The 15,418-nt window shown below is 41.4% G+C and overlaps 1 protein-coding gene across 2 annotated transcripts in view; it reads left to right on the forward strand.

The window, feature by feature from the left end:
- LOC114623794 (protein HIRA) overlaps positions 1-15,418 on the forward strand; it is an 81,501-nt gene that overhangs the window by 20,367 nt on the left and 45,716 nt on the right. For both annotated transcript variants that reach the window (XM_028770495.1, XM_028770496.1), the window contains 6 exons: positions 5,708-5,803; positions 7,064-7,224; positions 10,491-10,658; positions 13,152-13,265; positions 14,582-14,652; positions 15,070-15,175. In XM_028770495.1, coding sequence (XP_028626328.1) covers positions 5,708-5,803; positions 7,064-7,224; positions 10,491-10,658; positions 13,152-13,265; positions 14,582-14,652; positions 15,070-15,175 — 716 coding nt within the window. The remainder of the gene's footprint in view (positions 1-5,707; positions 5,804-7,063; positions 7,225-10,490; positions 10,659-13,151; positions 13,266-14,581; positions 14,653-15,069; positions 15,176-15,418) is intronic.

Below are 15,418 nucleotides of genomic sequence, written 5' to 3' on the forward strand. Positions count from 1 at the left end.
CATACATACATACATACATACATACATACATTGACCTGTTTGTGTGTATGAGCATGTATACCACATGAACATGTAGAGGTGAGGGGACACTTGCCAGAGTCAGTCCCCTGGCTCTGCCATGTGGGTTCTGAGGATCAAAGTTAGGTTGTCAGGCTTGGTAGCAAACATCTTTACCCACTGAGCCATCTCATTCATCCTATTGAAAATTTTCTTAACTTGTCCTTGACTATGCTCATAAAGTGGTTCAAATAGGCTTAGTTTGGAAAGAGTCATATTTTACAGATTTAAGCTGAAGAGAAAGATGACTGGTTTGTATGAAGCCCATGCACTTTAGTTTCCAAATACCATGATCCACATGTATACAGTTCAGATTTTGGAGAAGGCCGTGGTGCAGCAGGAAAGGAACTCCTTTTTTTTTTAAACAAAAAACAAAACAAAACAAGAACAACAGGAACCCATTAGGATTAAGCCTGGAACTCGAGGAGGAGAATACAAGGTCATAGGGATAGGTTACAATTCACTGGTAGTGTATGTTCAGCAGAGTTTTTAAACTTTAAGTGAATAAGCGAATTTCTTAAAAATATTTTTGAAGATTATATTGTGTGCGTGAAGGTTTTTTGGTATATGTCTGTGTACTACGTGTGTGTGGTGCCTGTGGAGGAATGTTAGATCCTGCTGTCTGAGGTGATTGTTAGCCACAATATAGGTGCAGGAAATTGAACTGGAGTTCTTTGGAATTGCAGCCAGTGTTCTTAACTGCTGACCCATCTCTGAAAGATACTTCATTATAAATTATGTGTTCAGGCTAAGCATGTGGTGCATGCTTTTAATCTTAGTACTCAGGAAGTAGAGGCAGGCAGATCTCTATCAGTTCAAGACGAGCTTGGTCCACATAATGAATTCCAGGCTAGCCCAGGCTATATAGTGAGATCCTGATCTCCCAAAACAAAGCAAAAACAAACAAACAACACCTAATTAACCAAATAAAAACAACAACAACAGAAAACTAAACTAAAATAAAAAATAATGTGTTCGTGTGGGTATGTGCATTGAGTGCAGATGCCCTTGGAAGTGTCATAAGAGGGCATCCCATCCTCTGTATCTGGACTTACAGGCAATTGTGAGCTGTCTAGTGTGATGCTGGGAACTGAATTTGGGTACTATATAAGAGCTGTCTGATCCGGGCAGTGGTGGCACACGCCTTTAATCCCAGCACTTGGGAGGCAGAGGCAGGTGGATTTCTGAGTTTGAGGCTAGCCTGGTCTACAGAGTAAGTTCCAGGACAGCCAGGGCTACACAGAGAGACCCTGTCTCGAAAAACAACAACAACAAAAAACCAAAACCAAAACAAAACAAAAAAAAGTGCTGTCTGGATATGCTCCTAACTATTGAGTCATCTCATCACACTCCAAAAGGAGAAATGAATCTTTTTGGTTTATTTTGTTTTGTTTTATTTTGAGACAAGGGCCTCCCTATGTGGCCTGGCTGTCTGTCCTGGAACTTACTATGTAGTCTGAGGTTGGCCTCAGACTCAGAACTCTATTGGCCTCTGCTTCCTGTGTTCTGGTATATCAACACACAGGCTAAATTCATCTCTTAAGAACCAAAGATAGAACCTTAGTGAAAATTTCACTGAGAAAGCTAAAGCAGGAACTTTTGTTGATGTTTGATAACAACAAGCATGTGTAATTTGCCCTTTTCATTTTCATAGCAACTTACAGGGAGTCTAGTTAGGCCTCACTGAAGCTTGACACAGTATTTAAGATTAGGTAGGGTGTCAAGTGAGGAGTGTAATGGGACCCTTAACCTGAGACGTGGCTGAGCTATGATGTGCGATTCTCTCCTGTGCTACCTCCCCTGAGAGCCTCTCAACCAGGTAAGTTGGCTGGCTCCTTTCAAGTGGCAGACTTCATACTTGTGCTCACTGGTTCCGGTAGCAGGTCTGTGTAGAGCTGTCAATGTCAGTGAGAAGCAGATAGATGATTAAGAAGCCGTTGGGTCTTTGAAAAGCAAAAGGTGAAAAAAAATATATCTGATAGATTTAACTAGAGTTGAAAAAAACAAAAGGACAGAATTAGAAATGATAATCTAGAAAAATATTTAAGCATTAAGCTAAAAACAAAAGCAAGAAACAAACTCCAAAGTTCTTAATTGATGCTAAAGGGAAATATTTGAGTCCTTTTTTTTTTTTTTTTTTTTTTTGAGACAGGGTTTCTCTGTGTAGCCCTGGCTGTCCTGGAACTCACTCTGTAGACCAGGCTGGCCTTGAACTCAGAAATCCGCCTGCCTCTGCCTCCCAAGTGCTGGGATTAAAGGCATGTGCCACCACCGCCCGGCATGTTTGAGTCTTTGAGTGAGAAAATTGGAGACCAGGGAGATTCAAAATGGGTCCTGGTTCTGATCCCCTACAATAGGTTCTGATCTGTGGCCTCAGACCTACTCCCTCACGTTGTAATCCCTAGCCTTTTTGCTTTTGCTTTTGAGACAGAGTCTCATAGTTGTTCCCACGATGGGCATGAATACATTAAATTCAGGCCAGTCTTGAGCATACTGTCTTCTTCCCCCAGTCTCCCAGGTATCTGGGATTATTAGACCACTCAGCAGTCTCAACTCTGCATTATTTATTAACATATTATTTCAAGTTTTGAGAAACATTCTACAGAATATAGAAGTATTTATTCTTCAAAGCAAGATAGAATCCTTGTTTCAAAACCCCAATAGGAAATAACAGGAAAACATATGCAACCTGAATAAAAATAGAAACATTAATAGCAATACTAGAGTATAAAATATTCAAAAAGTTAATGCATGATAATTAAATTTGATCCATGCAGAAGAATTTGAATCAACAGAAGTCTGTTATAACCTACTAGTAGATTTAGATGACTTATGCTGCCTAGTCATCGTAGGCATTCTAAGAAGGACACTAGCTAATTCGTCACTACTCTCTAATAAGTATGCCTTTAAAAAGATGCTCACAGAGAGCTTTTTTTCTTTAACATGGCAGAATCCTGTGTCTTTAAAGCTAATGATAAACTGAGCTTGGTGACACATCCCTATTCCCAGCATTCAGGAAGCTGTAGCAGGAGGATTGTGAATTTAAGCAACCTAGAGCCCCATGTTTTGGAAGAATTGTCCTCTTGGAATTGCTAGAATGATAGTGGGAATAATAACAACCAGAAATTATATTATAAAGGGTAGGGTTAGGGGGTGGGAGCTCAGGTATGCTGATCTTAGCTAGAGGGGACTGAGTGGTGTGACAGTTTAAAGACAAGCTCCAAGTCTGGAGTTCAGAGAAAATTATTACAGGTGTGAATTACCTGAGAAGCTAGGCACAGATATTACACTGTCCAGTTACAGTGAGTATTCATAGTATCTGTGGTGTTTGACACATTGTAAGGTTTGGATAAAACAGCACTGAAGAAGGCTTCACTGTATTGAAGTACTTTGTGTACCACATGGACTCATTGATGGATTCTCTTCACATGCCCCATAGTAACCATTAAGCTGTTTATGAAATTAATTTAAAGCCTCAATAAATATAACATACACCCAAATAAATAGGAGATAAAACATTAGATAATTAAGATAGAAGTGAATATTTATCTGCTCTCTAGCCAAGGTGACATTTTCAAGGTTAGCAGGTGGTGTATTTAGCTTTGCTTTCAAGAATAGAAAAAGTTGTGATAGGTAGTAACAGTCTACCTTATTAAGCTTCTACAGTATGGGAACTGACTAGTTGATGTTGATGCATAATATGTGTAACATTATTCTGGAATTTCATGTCTAAGAAAATTAGTCTAAGAAAATCATGTCTATTTTCTGGGTTCTCTTTGACCAGATCAGTTTCTAGACCAGGCTATACTTGAACTCACAGAGATCTGCCTGCCTCTGCCTCCTGAGTACTGGGATTAAGGGGGTACACTACCATGCCTGACTCCTGACTACATTTTTTTCTGCTGTAGACTTAGCATTATAAATTTTGGAGCTTATGTGCCTACTCCTACAGAGCTGTAAGCTCTTGTTTTTTTCAACAAATAAACACTGTTACGTTAACATCCACTGCTCAGAATGATTTCACGGTAGACAGTCATAAAACACGAGCAAATTAATCTAAAAAGACTACTTTAGATTTCTTTTTACTAGTAATCTAAATGAGCTTATATTGAAAATTGTGCCTAATAAACTAGAAGGAAAAATGATCACAATCGTCATTGCTAATAAGGGAGTTTTGAAGTAAATATATGTAGGAATGTAAAGGCACAGAAGTCTTTTTCCTTATCTTGAGATAGGGTCTTGATATGTAGCCTAGTCTTATGTACCCACTATGCTCAGCTCATAGAGGGCTTTGAAAAGTGGTCTACAGAGCTAGAGTCAGTAACAAACATCTGTTATCCTAGGAAAATATTGAGTTTAAGACCAGCATGGGTTACAAAGCAAGACCCCATCTCAACAAAACAATAGAACTCTGGTAGTTAGTGTTCAGTATTGATTAGGTCTATTTATAATAGTGAATGGTTTCCATATAGAATATAGAGAAATACAAAGGAAGCTGTGAAGATTTCCTAGACAGAGTATGAAATGAAATGTGCTTGGTATATATCAATTGTGTGCCGTCAAACACAGTGCAACAAAGGGAAGGACGATCCAGCAGGCTGTCATTAAAAAAATCTAGAAAAAGTTGCAATTTAAGTTTGAATATTTTTCTTCTATCTTAAAAAAAGTTCCTGCAGGGAAAAGACTAGGTGACAACTAACTATACCAGGTATTGGTATTAGAAGAATATGTGAAACCACATTTTTTATACCAGGGCAAGAGTGCTCATTGTCACTAACATAGCTGATGGTTGTTAGTGCCTTGACATACCTGGTAGTGTGTTACTGCAGCACTCACATTTCATCCTCACAATATTCTTAAGAAGGTAGGAATTTAAAAAATACTATGTTATAGCTAATAAAACTGAGTCACAAACAAATGAGGGTCAATAAGCTGGCCATGGCAGCTTGTATTAATAAACCTAGCACATGGGAGGTGGAGGCGGAATGATCAGGAATACAAGGTCATGTCATTGTTGGCTGTATATCTAGGCCAGGCTGAGCTATGTGATACCTTATCTCAAAAAAACAGAAAGGAAGGAAGGAGAAGAGACAAAGGAAAATAAGACACAAATGGTGCTTGTTTTTGTGGGAGTTCAACAGAGAAGGGGTGTTCCTGGAAGATTAGTGAGGACAGGCCTCTTTGACACATAGACAGTTATGTTCTTGATTTGCCTGTGTATTCTGCTGCATGCTTTCCACTGTTTCATCTAGTGGTGAGAAGGTTTTGGAGAAGGCCCAGCATGGACTGAAATACAAGGTAGCAGGCCACAGAGCATCTTTGAGGCCACAGAAGCAGAAAACCTCAGGTTGTGGTTCTAATATGTGGGCTTGAAGCCACATAACTTAGAAGTTTTCACAGGCTGTGTCCTCAGTTGCTTTGTCTGTAAAAAGCATGGGACATTGTAGCCAATTTAGTGCTTGAAATTTTGTGCTCACTGGAAAATGACAAAATTAAAAGTAGTTGTTAGGGTCTCAGACTATGTGTACTCATGAGTACAAGCTGCAGAGTCAGTTGACCTGCCTACAGAAAATGCGGCTGCAGCATGCCCACCATCAGCTAAGTGCACACCAGATAAGAGGTCTTACCATCACACCCTGTCTTCTTCCAGATGTGATGGATGTAGCGTGGTCTCCCCATGACGCCTGGCTGGCCTCATGCAGCGTGGATAACACTGTCGTCATTTGGAATGCCGTGAAGTTCCCAGGTCTGGGGTTCTCCCTACTGTGTAGCAACCAAAAAGGCCTGTTGCCAACAGTACCACTTGTCAATGTGGAACAGGATGGGGAAGGGGAATGGGTTGTCCATCTTGTTAATCTCAGTCACAGAAAGTTAAGTGGTCAAGGATTTTAATGTCTTGTCAGCAACCCAGTTTTGCTGTTCCTTATCAACTATATTTGTTTAATGTTTAAAAAGAGATTTATGCTGAAGAAAAACTAGCTGAGCACTCGCTTGAGTGTTTTGTAATTCATGAAGGTGGCATGTGGACAGTTGGGCACTGAGAGATGCTAGCACTCCATGTATACTATGTGTGCCTTCTGCCTTTGGGCTCTGGCCTTAGCTTAGTGGCCATCTCTGAAGCCATCAGCAGATGTGGGGTACCACAAACGCAGTTTTGCAAGAGAGTAGCTTTTCTTGTTATATATTTAAAATTATGAGAGATTATGTAATTTGGTATAGTGTTACAGTTAATAACTAGTAAAATATTTGTCATAGCTGGGTGCAGTGGCATACGCCTTTAATCTCAGCATTAAGAGGCAGAGGCAGGTGGATTTCTGGGCTTGAAGCCAGCCTAGTCCACAAAGGGAGTTCCAGGACAGCCAGGGCCCATTTTTCTCATGGGTTAAAACACATCACCCATTGAGTGGATTTAAGTCATTTTAATTCCTTCTGAAGCTACTACCAGCATGTATGGTGACACTTGTTTTGGCCTTAGAAAGGGCAGTTTTAGAGACTGGTATAGCATTGACTACAGATCCAAATGAGGTGTCTTAGGCACATTGTGTCTTCGGCATTGAGTTCCATATAACTCACTCAAAAGACCCTAAATGTTGGCCTTCTTGAGCTCATAGACCTGCTGCCTCTGGGGGCTATCTAAGGAGGCTTACATCAGAAAGGTTACATATATCTGAGCCTGTTGCAGATAAGATTTGGGGTCAGAATTGACAGCTGTGGCTCCAGCATCTACCCACGTTACTGTTCTTCTGGGTCTTGTGTGGCCTCCACATGTTAGCGTATGCTGGCCTGCATGATGTAGCCATTTCTTCAGTTTGCTTTTGCCTTGGTGGAGGTGAAACACAGGGCTCTGCAGCTTGTGTTTAGGGGTGGGGTTGGTCAAGTTAGACTGCCTAGGTACCTTCAGGTCCATTTAATTGGCCATCACACCTTACGTTCCTATGTGGTGGTTATTTTCTTTTTCTTATAGATAACACCTTGTTCATATTTTACCTTTTTTTTTCCTTCACAGAAATTCTTGCAACTCTGAGAGGTCATTCTGGCTTAGTCAAAGGTTTGACTTGGGACCCCGTTGGTAAATACATTGCCTCTCAAGCTGATGATCGAAGTTTGAAGGTATGGAGGACGCTGGACTGGCAGCTAGAGACTAGCATCACCAAACCTTTTGATGAGGTAACTAGAAACAGTCTAGAGCTTGGCCTCTGCCCCTGCTCTACTTTTGAACAGAGAGGGAGCTGGCCATGGTGCAGGCCATGCGGTGTGTGCAGTCTAGGGGTCAGAGCTTTAGTTTTATGAGTTAGGTGATAAAAATCTTTTCTTTCTGATGAAGTGTTCAATGGCCAGCTTTAGAATGAAAAATATTTTATTATATTTTTAGTATTTTCAATTAGCATATAGTCTTTTAGGATTCATTATTGCATTTTGAAACATCATTTATTGTTGTTGATCTTCCTCCTGCCTCGTCCCTGAATTCCATTCCCTCTCTTGTATCCTCTTCTGTTGAAAACCTCCTTTGCACGTCCCATGTCTTATGCTTTGTTGAATGCTATATACTTCCTTAAGTATTCTTTTCCCATCTTGTGGTCCCCTTCTAGTTTCATGACCTACACCCACACACCCACCCACTCTCTAAGCCAAGAGAGAACATGTGAAATTTTCTGAGTGTAGATTACCTTGGTTAGTATAATAATTTTTAGATCTAGCAATTTTCCTGATAATTTCATAATTTGATTTTTTTCTGTGTGGCTGAATACAGTTCCTCTTTGTGTAAGTCTACCATATTTTTTATTATCCATGTTTTTGTTCATGGACATCTGGCAATTAAGTAATGCAGCTATAATAAACATGGCTGTGTAGGCATCTCTGTGGCAGGGTGTAGAGTTGGCTACATGCCCAGGAATGATAAGGTGGATCATCTAGTGTCCTGTCTCTTAGTGTGCTGGTTCCTATATCACCATTCTATTTCCCCACGTCTCTATCAGCATGTGTTACTACTGCCTGGGATCTTGACGATTGATGTTCTGACTGGGGTGAGGTATAATCTCAAAGTATTTTTAATTTGCGTTTTTCACATGGCTAAGGATAGCAGACACTTTTAAAAGTATATAAAAGTGTTCTTTTGAGGTCTTTCATTCTGTTAGCTCATTTATTGTCAGTTTTACTTTTTTATGGGGGGGATTATTTACTTTTCACTGTTCCTTTTAAAAACATTTTAAAATTTATTCTTTGACAGCTCTATACACGTGTATATTTATTCATATTCACTTAACTTGTCTCCTACTTTCTAACCTTTCTAACCTTTTTTTCTAACATTCTCTTCTCTTCCTCTTTTTCTGTTTTTGTTTTTGTTTTTTTTTCAAAAAGATAGTGTTTCTTTGTGTAACCCTGGCTGTTCTAGAACTCAATCTGTAGATCAGGCTAGCCCAGAACTCAGTGCTCCACTAGCCTCAGCCTCCTGAGTGCTGGGATTAAAGGTGTGCTCTACCACTGTCTGACTTTTTTCTTTTTTCTTTTTTTTTAAATAGACCTCTGAGTTTAATTTGTGTTGTTTGCATGTACATGGGTGTTGGGCTATTTACTGGGTCCTGGGTACCAACCAGTGGCTATACTCCTGAAGAAAATTGACTCCCATTCCTCCAGCAGCTATTTTTAGTTCTTTATATACTCTGGATATTAATATCCTGTTTGAATAATAGGTGGCAAAGACTCTCATTCTGTAGGCTGTTTTTTGTTGTGCCAATGGTTTCCTTTGCAGAAGCTTCTTGATCCCATTGGTTAATTCTTGGTACCATTTCTTGTTTTGTTAGAGTATTTAGTGACAGATATTAAAGCTAAAGAAACCCTATGAGTTGTCCCTGTAGCATTATGTGCCTGACTTGGGGGTGGACTGCTTTCTTACCTTGGGGAGTTTCCACCAGTTGCTTTGTGGAATGGTCATGTAGAAGAGGCTGTCTTAGGTTATTGGTTGTGCTTTTGCTTTATTTATTGACAGTCCCACTGTAGGCCAGTTGACCTCTCTGTTGGGAAGAATACAGTTTATATATATACCATGGAGGGAGATCAGACTGCAGTAGTTTCTGTAGTATTATACTATCTACTTGTGTTCTGATTTCATATGGAATCTGAGTTGACAGTCATTGATCAGACATCTGTTAAGTATCTCTTGTCTATAAAGCAGTACCAGGAATAGACAAGTCAGAATAGATTGTGATGTGCTCTCTCCCCTTCATGCTCATTGCTCAGTGAGAAATACAGACACTCATGTAAATTATATACTTATGGTGACGGTAGTGTCCAGACTACAGGTACAGCCTAGATAAGGGGGTTATGTCAGAGAAGACTTCAAAAAACATGGAACACAGGAGTGGATATTTTCAAAAACAATTAAGTGTTTGCTTACTGGCTATGGTCAGTTGCAGTATGAAAATTAAAATCATGTGTTCGGCTCTACCAAGCCAACACCAGCTGCTGGGCTAGGTTGAAGACTAAGGCCAGGTTTTACTTTACTTCCTCTACCTTTTTTTCCCACAGCTGTCTGATGTAGGGGATGTGGCCGTCGTACTTATCACATCTATGTTGAGGCCTTGACTGCCAGGAACAGGCCTTCTGTGAGCTGGGTTCCTAGACTAGCTGTAGGAGGGCCCTGAGGCCCTCCTCCACAGAGGGGTGAGGAGGTGCTCCTGCAGCACCCAGTCTTGCTCTAATACTCTGGGAGCATGAAATAAGATCTTAACTCTGGTCTAAGGCTGACCCAAGCTGATCTTGAGTTTGGCTTTGGAACTCTTGCCTGCCTGCCTGCCTTCCTTCCTTCCTTCCTTCCTTCCTTCCTTCCTTTCTTTTTTTGTAGGAAGGATCTATGAAGAAATACCTGCACCAACCTTCAGGCCAATATAGGACTAGTGTCTTTCTGTTGTGCCTCTTAATAGTATATTAGACTTATATAAACCTCTTCTTTACAGGTGTCCTCACCAGTTAAAAGTGTAGAGAGAGACAAGGGAGTGGGTAGCACAACAATGACATCTACTGTGCTACAGGCACATGTTTCTGTTTGGCTTGTGGGTAGTGTCTGTAGCACCTTTTTTTTTTTTTTTTGGGATGCTTTGTAGATATTCTCTGCTGGGGCTAACAGGTCCTGTACAGAAGCAGGTAGATTTGGCCCATGCAGAGCTGGTGGACTAAAGGAATGATCTTTGCAGATTCGGTCTTCTGGTGTTTTATGTTCAGTCATGTGGGTAAGCAGGGAGTGGATAATGTCACAGTTTCCATACTCATTTGACAGAAAGCTATTTCTGGTGTGCCACCTGAAGAGAGTATAAATAAAAAGTTCAGGCAGAAGTATGGTCCTTGTCCCGTGAACATACATTTGTAAATCACAGTTCGATTTATCCTTGAGGTGAGAGTTTTCTTGAACTCCTTTCAAGCTTAGATTTTATTTACAGTGTGGAGGAACGACGCATGTGCTCCGGCTTAGTTGGTCACCTGATGGCCATTACCTGGTATCTGCCCATGCCATGAATAATTCTGGCCCCACTGCTCAGATCATCGAACGAGAGGGCTGGAAGACCAACATGGACTTCGTGGGTCACAGGAAAGCTGTGACTGTTGTGGTAAGTGTTCCTCAGAAATCCTAGCTATCAATGAGTACTATCATCCCCAGCCGTCTGCCGTGACCTACATGTGTCAGCTTAGGGAGTGTCAGCTTCCCAAAGGTATCTTTCCAAGGTTATGTCTCATGGAGTCTGAGTGCTAGGCTCTAGGAGTTAGCATGTTATGGTGCATCTTTCATTTTTAAGCATGCTTAAATATTTTAAGACTATGTTTGTAAAATGGAATATGTATGTAGGATTGTTTTTTTTTGTTTTTTTTGTTTTTGTTTTTTTTTTTGTTTTTTTGTTTTTGTTTCTTTTGTTTTTGTTTTTGTTTTTGTTTTTTGTTTTTTTGTTTTTTTGTTTTTTTGTTTTTTTGGCTTTTCGAAACAGGGTTTCTCTGTGTATCCCTGGCTGTCCTGGAACTCACTCTGTAGACCAGGCTGGCCTCAAACTCAGAAATCCGCCTGCCTCTGCCTCCCGAGTGCTGGGATTAAAGGCGTGCGCCACCACTGCCCGGCAGGATTGTTTTATATTTGATAAATTTTAAAATGGTAAATGTCTTCTGGATCAGTCTTAGGAATATTTTACCTTAGTGTTAGCCTTTATGTCTGGCCGTAGGTGCTCCCTTGCCCAGTTCTGTGAACAAAGAGCATTCTGGGTACACTTGGAATGATGTGCTTCTCCCTACACCCAGCAGCAGCCTGTTCTGAGAGTACTGGTGTGTGCATCCAGTCTTTGTTGTTTTATGGTGTTGGAGACCAGAGCTTTGTTGGTGTTAGGCAATTGCTCTATCACCACCAAGTTATAGCTAAGTCCATGTATCCAGAGAGCCTTTGCTCATCTTTTAGACATGAGAGATTGGTCTCCATACTGAGTGATTTTAATTAGAATGTCTTGAAACTGTCCAAGTCAGTCTATTAAGGAGTTACAAGTAACCCCTTAGAATCTGGATTTTTTTTTTTAATGTAGCATAACCAAATATAAGAGATTGATGGTTAGGTTGATGATAGTGAACCTGATTGAAATGGGCTTTAGATTACATGTTTTTAAAATTGATCATAAGTAAGTGTAATACATTATACCTTAAAATTTTTTTGGGAATAAAATAAAATACTGCTTCTTTAGAATTGTTTTGTGTTGGGAATCTATGTTGGATTTTGTTGTGACTAGGGCCTTCTTGATAAATGTTTGCAATCACTGATTTCATATTTAGTACAGTGGTTCTGTATCTTTCTTTTATATGGTCCTCAGCTGCTCTGTAAGAAAGTAACACTCACCTTATCAGGACCCACAAAACTTTGCAAGCCTAACTAGTGGTAGTAGAAGGTCAAGCTCAGAGCACACACATTCACTTGCCATCTTGTCCAGTATCTGGTCATTCCTGCCTGCCCTCTGGAGGGAACCTTCTCTACCTGTAGCTACCCTTTCTCTACCTGTAGATGTACTCCTCTACGATTCTAAGAGCTCTACCCTCTTGATCCACTTGTGTGCCTAGTCTTTCTTAAAGCACCTGTGAGGTATCTCAGGGAATCGGCTCTCCATGCCGGCAGATAGTTAAGGAGGTCATTGTCCATCAGTAAGACAAACAGATATGGCCAGGGGAGAAAGAATTAAGAGGACCTCCTGCTAGTCTCTCTGGCTTCCCTTATGTGGCAGCTCACTCCATTCCTAGGGGCTCCAATACCATCTTCTGGCCCTCACAGGCACTGCAAGTTGTGCAGCAACGTACATATAGACAGAACACTCATTTAAAGAAAAAAAAAAGGATGCAGTGAGCAGGCTTTGGTGTCTGAAGTCCCCTAGCAAGCTCAGCTTGTCCTCAGGTCCTAAGGTTGTCTCTGCCAGACAAGGATGAACTAAAAAGGTCAGTTCCAGTAACACTTATTCCTTTGGCCTGTCTGCTGGCTTCATAACTAGTGTGTGTGGTAGTGCTGTCTCCAGTCTTCACTTTACCATTGCATTTATTTTCTGACTGTCTTGAGCTTTCATTGCATCATCAGCAAAGTCTCTCATTGTACTTTTCAAGATTGAGTTGTGCATGCTCAGTGTCGAGCCTGGAGTCTGAGAGACTCTTCTATCTGTGGGCGGAGATTTGGTGTTTCTGATGCTTGGTGTTCTAGTTTACTTTTTGCCTGCTCTAATCAGCACCATGACCAAAAGCAACTTGGGTAGGAAAGGATTTGGACTATACATCCTGATTATAGTCCATCATTGAGCAAAGTCAGGGCAGGAACCATGAAGGATGTGCTTACTGGGTTTCTTTCTTATACAACTCAGGACCACTTGCCCAGGTGTGGGCTGGGTCCTCCACATCAATCATTAATCAAGAAAATGCCCCACAGATACATCTAAAGGCCAGTCTGATGGAGGCAGTTCCTCAATTGAGAGTCTTCCCAGCAGACTCTAGTTTGTGTCAAGTTGACAAAAACTTCCCAGTACATTTGAGTACTTGTACTTGTAGGACATCTTGGTATTTGATTACTTATTTTAACTGTGGTTATTTGGCTTTAGAAATTCAACCCAAAAATCTTCAAGAAGAAACAGAAGAATGGGAGTTCTGCAAAGCCCAGCTGCCCATACTGCTGCTGTGCTGTTGGCAGCAAGGACCGCTCACTCTCTGTCTGGGTAAGTGCCTGAGCTTTGATTGCAGGGTAGGTTAAGGACTGGGAAGACAGTGAGTCTGGAGGATTCAAAAAAAGAGAGCCCCACTGTTTTTGATGGTGCACAGTGTATGCCTTACTTTGTGCCTCTGGTCAGCTTTTTTTCAGAAGCATGCAGGCTTTCCTGCTGTTTAGGAAGATGCACTGAGACCGCACCTGGCCAAGAGACAGCACCCTGACCCTACCTAGACCATCTCCTTCAGCTGTCAGGGCCATAGCTGGCATGCTGTGTTGCTTTTGGAGGTGCTGTCTTAAGCCTCTTTGGACCTAACTCAGTGTCCATTGTGCAGATTCTCAGCATATATTCAGTGATGGATTGAGAGTGAATTGTGATAGTTTTCCAAGTTAGGGCTTTGAAAGGTTAAATTTCTTATCATCAGAGGCTAACGTTCTGTGCATTGCAAACTGTGGTCCTAGCCAGCATGAAAGTCACACACACACACACACACACACACACACACACACACACACACACAAGTTTAAAAAAAATTAAAACAGTTTCTTCAAAAGCAGAATATATTTGAGGTTATGTATTTGGAAGTTACCCTCAGACTACATGCATTATAATTTGTACAGAAAAATATGTTGCTGGAAGGAACCCAGGTCTCATTCTCTTCACACTCACTCTGGGTCTTTGGCGTGCTTTTTTTAGAGTCTCTCTCCCCTTGCCTCCTGTACCCCTAAATGTGAGCATGCCATGCCAGAAGAAGGTATCGTATCTCCTGGGAGCTGGAGTTAGAGGTGGTTGTACACTGCCTGATGTGGGAGCTGGAACTGAACTCAAGTCCTGGAAGAGCAGCAAAGTGCCCTTGACCCTGCTGAGTCATCTCCCCAGCTCTCAGTAGAGTTTATCAGTTTGTGTTTTGACTGAGGGATGTTTATACTGGTGTGTGCTTGGGAACTATTTGACACACAGAAGTGAGCCTGAGTGACGTATGTAACTATTTTCAGGATCCTTGAGTAATGTGGACCAAAGCTCAGTGCCCAGAGAAGGCGAGCTAGGTTCTTTCTGAGACTGTCTCATCCTGCTTGGTAGATCTCTGCTTTTGCTATTGCTGAATGAACACAAAGTTGTCCCCCTGCCAGACTCTTCAGAGTGAATTTCTGTCAGGCCTTGATATCCTCATCTTTTGGTTTTGGCAGTTGTATCTCGACTGAGTTGACTATGCCTTGTATGTTAGTGGAGGTCACCAAAACTCCTGGGCGCATAAAGATGGTTAAACTGAGTGCACAGGCTGGTTCTCAGTGATTTCATTAATTTTAACTTTTTTCTCCCTGTAGCTCACATGTTTGAAACGGCCTCTCGTTGTCATCCATGAGCTGTTTGACAAGTCCATCATGGATATTTCCTGGTAAGATGGATTCTTACTATAGTGCATTGGTTACTCCATCTTGAGACCTCGTTGCTACTTACAGCCAGGCAGCCTGGTCACCTCCCTCTGGCAGTGCAGCCCCAAGGTGCAGTTTGCGCTCTACTCAGGTAGCAGCATCTCTGCCTTGCTCCTGTGAGAGTGTCACCAAAAGTAGGGTTTATTACAGGGACATGTCTGCTTGGACAAACTGGACATTCTGTAGGTTTATAGCAGAAAACAGAAATTAAAAACTTAGAAAATTTGGTAAGAGATTCTCTGCACTGGTACCTAGCCATAAAGGGCACTAAAGGCTGTGATTATTGCCCCTCTTTGGCTGCCCCTTTCCTCTCTGAGCATCTTCCTGTGGCAACTTCAGATACACTGTCCACCTAGGCTGCTGACAGCTGTCTCTTTCAGGACTCTGAATGGGTTGGGTATCCTGGTGTGCTCCATGGACGGCTCTGTGGCGTTCCTTGATTTCTCTCAGGATGAACTTGGAGACCCTCTGAGTGAGGAGGAAAAGGTAGGCTTGTGGCCTGTGTGCTGCGATCCTGGCTCTGAGACCTCTTCAATTGGGTTCTCTTCTCATGGAAGATATGAACACATTATTTCTTAACTATTCTAAAATGTTGCTTTTTATATATTATGTTAATCCTTTTTGAAAAAGAATGGATTAATAATAAATACTCATGTCAGAAGTAAGTATTTGAGCAAAGAATACATTGGGCATCTGCGTGTGAGTGGGAGAGCAGTGGTGTAAGGACGC

This window comes from Grammomys surdaster, unplaced genomic scaffold (assembly GCF_004785775.1).
Source record: "Grammomys surdaster isolate TR1022 unplaced genomic scaffold, NIH_TR_1.0 202, whole genome shotgun sequence".
NCBI classification, from domain to species: domain Eukaryota; kingdom Metazoa; phylum Chordata; class Mammalia; order Rodentia; family Muridae; genus Grammomys; species Grammomys surdaster.